The following is a 7,778-nucleotide window of genomic DNA, read 5'->3' as shown; positions in this document are numbered from 1 at the left end:
CTTTTTATTATTATTATTATTATTATGCTCCTTTTTACTAAATCCATTAATTAGAAATACTCTGCAGAGCTGCCTAGGCCTGCTCCTTGATGGCACGTTAGTCTGTTGCTCAAGGTTCAAGCCGAGGAAACATAGAATTTGACCCATTTGGCCCACCTAGTCTGCCCTTAATAAATTATCTCACTGTATTGGCCTCTACCACTTCAACTGGTAGGCTGTTCCACTTATATACCGCCCTTTCATCGAGAAAGAAGGCATGATGCCTGAAAGAGAAATCTTGCCATTATAGCTACATTAAATTCTACATTTTTACAAGTACTTCTGAGAAATTATCTTAAACATAAGGTAGCCTTTTTATATATATATTTTTCTTTAATTAGATTAATTAAATTAATTTTTCTTTTAATTTGGACGCCTATTTTTTTTTTTTTTTACATCTCTCTCTTTATATATACCGTATATTTTTATATGTATATATATTAATTCATTTCCAGTTTGAACATTTCTTAGTCATAGTCATTTCCCATTTGAATTTTGGGGTGATTTTACTCCACATTTGTATTTTTTTTTTTTTTTTTTAAACAGAGAACACACAGAGTATACATAGTTCTCTGCCTTTCGCTAAATAAAATAAAGCGTAATAACATGTTAAGGGCCGAGGGATGATCGAACACAAGAATGATTGATTTTAAAAGCTGGAGCAGTTCTTACGTTTTTAATATCAGACCGGGAGGTCCACATATGTTCAGTTTTATGAACAGAAAACTCCAAAAAGGTGATTCCCCCCCCCCAGTCTTTACGAAAGAAAAAAAATGCTATTAGTGCCAGTTTGTTTATTTGTTTTAAATGGAAACATAAATACATTTATTCTGTTTCTAAGGCACAAAGTAGCATTGCAGGGTACCACCTACGGTTAAAATCTCCAATAATGTCCTTTTAACATAAAGAAATTACTTGTTTTAAAGTAGAAGTTTTGAATTTTACATATTTTTTTCCTGATCTGTGTTTTTTTTTAGTAATATATTTCAACTTAGGCCTTAAAATCCCGCAGCAGGGTGTTAACTGTTTATTCTACAATTATTAATAAATATTATTTTTTTTCGTAACCATGCAGATAAGATATAAAACGATTTTCATCACATTATCCTGGCAGAGATTTTAATAGATTATCACTTTTTTTTTAAATTCTTTTGTTAAATGCCAGCAAGTAAGTTTAAGAACGGTAGCAAAGTTTTGCTTGCAGGCCAAACTTTTTCATGAATAGATTCTCAACGTATTAATTAAGGGATTTAAAGTCTGACCTTGTTTACACGTTCTATTCCTCCATGTAAGACCAGAAAGAATCCGGCAGGGATAAACGGGGTGGGATGCGGGTGGTGGGTTTCGCGATAGGGTGCCAACGACTCCGCTTTAATACAGGATGCTCTGAAAATGGACATTTTAACGCCGGTGTTGGGACAGGGAGGAGAAATTATATCTTCTTACGCTATGGCTTCCCAACATCTAAGGAGCAAGGTCAGTCTAGGTCAAGGGTGTCCAACCTGTGGCCCTCCAGCTGCTGCAGGACTACATCTCCCACAATGCTGTTTCAGCTAAGGGGCTGGCTGAGGAGTATGGGAGATGTAGTCCTGCAGCAGCTGGAGGGCCGCAGGTTGGACACCCCTGGTCTAGGTGTTGGGTTGAAGCCCCCTGTGGCTCCAATAAACCCACGCCTTTTTCTAGATTGCCCTGAACATAAAATATAAGCGATTATGTTCCTATTAGACCGGTGGGATTATATACCCCCGGAGCTCCGGGCCATTTATTTATGGCATGTCCTCTAAAACCTCCATAAAGGTTCTTTTAATGAATAAGCAAAGATGGGCAACAGCCGTGCTGCATTGGGACTCGTGTCGGCCTGTTGAGCATCTTGGGAGTTGTAGTTCGCAGGTTGCCTATCCCTGTATTAAAGTATTAAGTCTGGTAAACCTATTTTCACCTTAAAAATGATGTCTTAAACCCCTCTCACCGTCACACGCAGTGGACTTGTGAAACTGTCTCGTAATTTGTTGTGTAAATAAATATAATATATATATTTTTTTCTAAATTAATAATAAAAATAAAAAAACTCACATGTTGTTCGGCAGTATTACGTGCGGATTTAGGGATCCGGGTGGACGCAGTGACGGGCAGGTCCGCTGTTAACTCCCTTTTCTGTGTGTCTCTTTGTCTCCCTCACACGCTGTGGGTATGAATTTTCATCGGAGTATTTTGTATTATGTCTTGTTCTCCTTGTATAAATAAAAATGTGCTCAGACTCGCAGGAACCGCTTGGTGTCTGTATTGTGGGGAAATCATATTAAGTTGGGGGTCAGTCTAATGTTTGATAAACGGGTCATGTGGTCATATCGCTTACTTGCGGGATTAACCCTGTCACCACTTGGATCGGCTTTACCAAGTTAAAGTAACCCTTTAAAACCTGGTGGCTGCATAACATACACCGATTTAAAAAATAAATAAATCACATCTTAGGTATAGTTTTAGTAAATAAATAGATTTGTTATTACACTTATTTTGCTGAATTTAATGCTTTTAAAATGAAATATAATATTGGATACAATATTGCTAAGACTGTTGAATGCACAGATCACACCAACAATAATTCTTCAATTAAGGTAACTATTAACCCATTAGTCTCCCCCTGATGTAGGTACTGCCTATGCAGATTTTTTTCTTTGATTATTTATGAATTGTACATTAAAAGAAAACCATATGATAGATGTGCAATGAGGAATTAGAAATGAAAAGAGCCAACTTTGGGTAAAACGTATAAAATGTCAACTTAGTGACGGTTTATTCGGGGATGAAATGACATGGGAATTGTAAACTGGACCCATCCGAAACTGAAACAAAAAACAGTCCAAAAACGATTTATGCGAATTCAGTTTCTGCCTATTGCATACGCGTTGCGATATTCTAATGACTGTAACTAGTTAACAAGCAAGGTTAGTCTCTCTTGTGAGAATCTCCCAAGCCAAGTCTTTTTGTGATAAATGGTGCCAGGATGATGACGGCGAGGGGACACAGAGAATGGCGCAAGAAGTTCACCAAGTAAAATATCACAGCTGAAGAATCGGGGAACGGGGCGCCGTGCAGGACCTTCAGGAACAGGAAAGAGAACAGAAAACCGATAGCTCTCTCAGGCCACCCTTCGGTTCCCTTAGAAAGTTTCCTGTACAATGGACAGTGAAGAGCTAAACCAAGTCCTAATGCGTTCCCGGCGCTCCTGGTTATTGAAGAGAAGGGTCTTGATTCTGGTCTAATCCATTCTGGCCTGGAACACCATTTAGTAGCCATGTGAATAGACCTAGGGAAGGGAGGTAGTATTCAATGAGATAGAGTGAGTTAAATCAGAGGTCTACAAAGTTGGTCCCTCAGGTACCATTACTAGTCCAAGTCCATTAATTCTCCTTAAGCATCTCTAGGGGGGATGAGGTGGTTGCGTACTGCACCCGATGACACTATTAGCGGGGGTGACACCCGAAGCTGCCGTCCTCTGGTTACTGTTTTTTTTTTCTCCACGCGCTGAGCTTGCTTTCCTCCTTTCTGGACACTATCCCGGAATCAGAGGGTTAAGCTCGTGTGGGTGAGAGAGAGAGAGATAGCCGTGGGACTACTCACAGCCGACACAACATGATGATGTCTGTTCACTGGGTCGCGGTCTGGTGCTGGAGGAGTTCCGTAGGGGGGGGACACCAACTGCATTCCTTAAATGCATGTGCCCTACAATTCTAGTAGATGCTACAAATTCAACTCAAGCTGTTCCAGTACCCATACTCACCACGAAAGGTCCACTCCTAATGCACTCATAATCCAGTTTAAAAGAAGAGCACCAACGAGGAGAAATAGAGATGCCAGTGTGAAAAACCCGAGAGTCCGATCTCGGGGAACGGTCCTCTGCAACACATGGCCCAGGAACACACCTACATGCAGAAAATTGTCATTAATTCTCACTTTTGCCCCATTCAATTAAGATTGCGATCCTAGCATTTTTGTTAATCCAATAATAATGAAATTATTATTTAATATTTTAAATAGCATGCTTGATTAAGTATTTCACCAAGCAATCATTGATTGGTTTGGATAATAGACTAGGTTTAAGTATTCATAGTATTACACAGAAGCAATGCCAGCAGACGAGCAACTCTTGGTCCATCAGGTCCGCCATTTTTATTACCGCATACACTAGCTGGTCAGCATCATTAAGCTGGACTAAGACAAGACCTTAAACCAAAACACCATACCAAAACACTTTGTGAGCTCACATTGGTTTATGCAGCCTTACTCGCTCATTTGTACCCTACAGGATTTAGTCAACAAAGCCCTAAGTGTCATTTAATTCATTTGCTGTGTTAGCATTTCCTCATCCCATCGTTTAACTCATTTTCATAGCTGAATTCAGGTAACAAACCGTGTTGTATTTAAGTTACTATTTTATTCTGAGACATTTTTTATTAGAATTAGATAAATGTTACATAATGTTTCAGTTTTTTGGGGAACTGCTTGGTCTATACCCTAATGTCGGATATTAGCCATGCACCTTAGTGTGCTTTTACCCGCTTACCGGTGAGAATGCCGGCCACGACTTGGTGGGGAAAATGTGCCAGGATAAGAACTCGGGATACAGCTATTCCAATCATCAGTAAGCAATAGAGGAGAATTGGGGCAAAACGTTGGATCCCCCTGGAATAAAACAGCCTGGTTACTGCCACTTCATAAATACATCTAGCAGGACTACTACAAATATTTTGGCTTATGGCCAATAAGAAATGACCCTATAGGAGCAATTGTATAGGGGGTATTTAAGAGGCAGAGCATAAACATTGCTCAGCAATTAAGTTTTGTACAGGATTCTCCGTCTGCTACTCATACCATGGCTATAGAGCGGATCATCCTATTCACCATTATGCGTTACCAAATATTTTCTATGTTTTAACAATTTCATGTGATCCTTATATCTGCTGGAACATTGTCTTACCTCTGGGAACATCGATTGGTTAAAGCCACCACTACTGGCCAAAGAGCCGCCCCTGTGATCATGCAGTGTCCAGAGGGACTCCCTGGGAAGAAGAAAATAAATATACGTACGGTATCAATGCATGAAACCTCTCATCCTACTCACTTCTTCCCCAGCCTTGGGCAATATGCCACCCCCCCCCTTTACTGTTATGCTCTCAACAAGGTTATTCATTCCTTCCTAGAATGTAGATCCTTCTCATAGTTCCCAACTCTCATGAGAGGAGAGTTTGAGTCCCGCTGCCTGGTTTGCCCTGACCTGGGTATGCTGGCTACTCAACACGTACATACTCACCAGGCCCCGTCTCACATGTTGAAGGAAATTGCTTCAGGTTGACCTCGTTGTATTTTCCCGATTCATAAACCCACCAGAATGGACGTTCTCCAAAAAGGAACCTGAAAAGAATCAAGAGACAAAATATTTATCCACTGAATGCCCCGGTACTCTAAATACAGATATGGTGTAAGGTTCCTTTGGTGTCTACGTCAAAAAGGAGGTAATTAATACTGAGGTTCTAAATATGTTTCAGAAATACAAAAAAGAAACAATAGTTCATATTTGAAACATGTATCTAAGGTTGGGACAAAGCATACCAACTCTTACCATTTGAAGATGAGGTTGAGCCATTCAGAAATTAAAGCCAACCATAAAAGAGTGACTCCGAGCCGGCGCTGGAAGGCATAAGCCGAGGGGAAATATAAAAGGAAGACGCAGGATGGGTCCCCGAGATATGTCACCCACAGCCAGAATTCCTCCGACCCGGGGAGGTGTTTTTGTAGAACACCAGCAATGGTAACGCCTGCAGAGTGCACTTCATCCATCTGGAAAGGAAGATGGAGCGGTTACTACGACACATCGAAAGGTCGGTGAAGCTCTGAGTTGTCCACAAAAGACCTTAAGACATAGGCCATTGGCTTCTCCAGCCGCACATTAAATGAATGAAAGGTACGGCATGTGGAGAAATAGCGGACCTTTGTTACTCGGTTAGAATCCCCTTCCGGGTCCACTGACTCTTTCATTCATACCGACGACCTGAAGTTGGTGTCGAAACCAACAAAGATATGTTAGTTGAGTATTCCGAACTGCGCAGTGATTACATCACCGGTGGATTGATGACAACGTGAGACATGATTTAACATCATCAAACACCAAACAAGGTCAAGTGGCAGCTGCAAAAGTCATTGCCTCTATCTGGATCTATACATATGGGGTTATCTGGGAAAGTTTCGTTTTGATGGACTTGAGGTTTTTATGCCTGACAATAACGTCAGTCAATAGGTTAAGGGGCGAGTTCCTTGTAACAATGAGCAGCTCTGAAAGCGTGGTGTTTAATGGGTTTAGGGTCGCTGACCTTGTAATGACCTCCACATCATTAATGAGTTAAAGGGTCAGAATTATCAAGAAGTAAACTGAGTTGGTATTTCGTTAACAAGCTTCCAGGATCCAAGGATGGTCCAACCATCTACTCTGCCCGTTTCGTTGGTCTCATCTTAGATTTAGGAGCCATATTCTTATCCCATGCCTGTCTGTTGGGAGGCTGTTCCTTTTATCCACCACCCTTTCAACAAAATAAAACATCCTTTCATTCCATCTAAACCTATGACGACACCGCTGTACCGGCGGGGGGAGACCGCTGTACCGGCGGGGAGAGACCGCAGCCGCAGACAGTGACAATCGTATACATGGACAGCAGCGAGATGCGACGCATTATATATACATTATATATATATTCTTGATTAAGGTCTGCCACCTATAGACCGTATCCTGACGCTGTGTAATCAGAGCTCACAGGCATTTTAATTGAAATATCAAGTAGGGCTGTGAGTTTTATATACATTAAGGGCCCCAGGGAAAGTGGCGCTAAATACCCCCTGAGGGCTGTATTCTGAGGGCAAAAAGTGTGATTTTACATTAAAAAAAAATTACCACAGATTCTCATTATAGGGTTAAAGCGTTAACTAGTCTAAGTTAACCCTATTCTTGCCAGAAAACACAATACGGTTTCGTTATTCGTGCTCTACGAGGAACAGAACACCACAAATACACATCCGTTCTACAGACCGACAGCTGACAGACATGGGCCTAGCTGAGCTCTCGGCTCTTGTCTCCTAGCAACCGCCCCCTCCATCATGTGACCCACCTCTCGTTCCCTCCCACTGCCCGCGCTCACAGTCTCCTGCCGGTAGGATGGGTGGAAGAAGTGGCAGTTTGAATAGAGCCGGCTGTTAGAGGACACATCACCGACCACGCCTCCTCCACGCACGCTCCTCCTTTCACCCCGCCCTCCCCTGACCCCTGCCAACTAGGACCTCAGATGCTCTCTCGCGAGAGCCCTAAGATCATGTGACCTGTGCTCCATGAAGGGGGCGTGGCTGATGGTTGTCTATGAAATGTGGTTTCTTGCTCTTATTTTTCATAATGGTCCATATGAAGAATACTATATTATTATATAGAATTAGTATACTATATACTAGTGAAGACACATACAGGCTAAACTATGACGATAACTATCTTTCTATAGGGATCTGGGTTTCAAAGAGGGAATACTCCTCCTAAACAGGGACAGTTGGGAAGTATGCTATTAAGCGATGTCCTCCCCAATGTGGCGGCTCTAATTTAAGATGGCGCGCGCAGGCGACGCTTATAAATTCCTTCCACCTCCAACATGGCTGTGCTAGCGTGCCGGGAGGAAATGGGCGTGGCTACGCATTGTCGCCTAGGT

General features: G+C 41.8%; 1 protein-coding gene across 3 annotated transcripts; it reads right to left on the bottom strand.

The window, feature by feature from the left end:
* Window positions 1–2,794: 2,794 nt before the first annotated feature.
* On the bottom strand, window positions 2,795–7,310 carry G6PC3 (glucose-6-phosphatase catalytic subunit 3). 3 transcript variants are annotated; one of them, XM_053453860.1, is made up of 7 exons: window positions 7,197–7,310; window positions 5,660–5,877; window positions 5,351–5,451; window positions 5,018–5,099; window positions 4,604–4,722; window positions 3,821–3,962; window positions 2,795–3,346 (listed from the first exon to the last, which is right to left on the bottom strand). In XM_053453860.1, the coding sequence occupies exons 2-7, from the start codon at window positions 5,875–5,877 to the stop codon at window positions 2,986–2,988; spliced, it is 1,023 nt and encodes a 340-aa protein (XP_053309835.1). In that variant the 5' UTR covers window positions 7,197–7,310; the 3' UTR covers window positions 2,795–2,985. The 3 variants fall into 3 exon arrangements, with proteins under 3 accessions (XP_053309835.1, XP_053309836.1, XP_053309834.1); XM_053453861.1 differs by having other exon boundaries at window positions 7,227–7,246; XM_053453859.1 differs by lacking the exon at window positions 7,197–7,310 and adding an exon at window positions 6,983–7,153.
* Between the last annotated feature and the right edge of the window lie 468 nt (window positions 7,311–7,778).

This window comes from Spea bombifrons, chromosome 13, assembly GCF_027358695.1.
Source record: "Spea bombifrons isolate aSpeBom1 chromosome 13, aSpeBom1.2.pri, whole genome shotgun sequence".
In the NCBI taxonomy this organism is placed as follows: domain Eukaryota; kingdom Metazoa; phylum Chordata; class Amphibia; order Anura; family Pelobatidae; genus Spea; species Spea bombifrons.
This window is presented reverse-complemented; position numbering and strand designations above follow the sequence as displayed.

Bases quoted from the DNA above. Each gene is read 5' to 3' on its own strand.
- G6PC3 (XM_053453860.1), bottom strand. From the start codon at position 5,877: ATGGATGAAGTGCACTCTGCAGGCGTTACCATTGCTGGTGTTCTACAA. The intron at 5,100-5,350 runs GTGAGTATGTAC...TCTTCTTCCCAG, and splicing joins AACATGTGAGACGGGGCCTG to GGAGTCCCTCTGGACACTGC. The intron at 4,723-5,017 runs GTAAGACAATGT...GTTTTATTCCAG, and splicing joins ACCAATCGATGTTCCCAGAG to GGGGATCCAACGTTTTGCCC.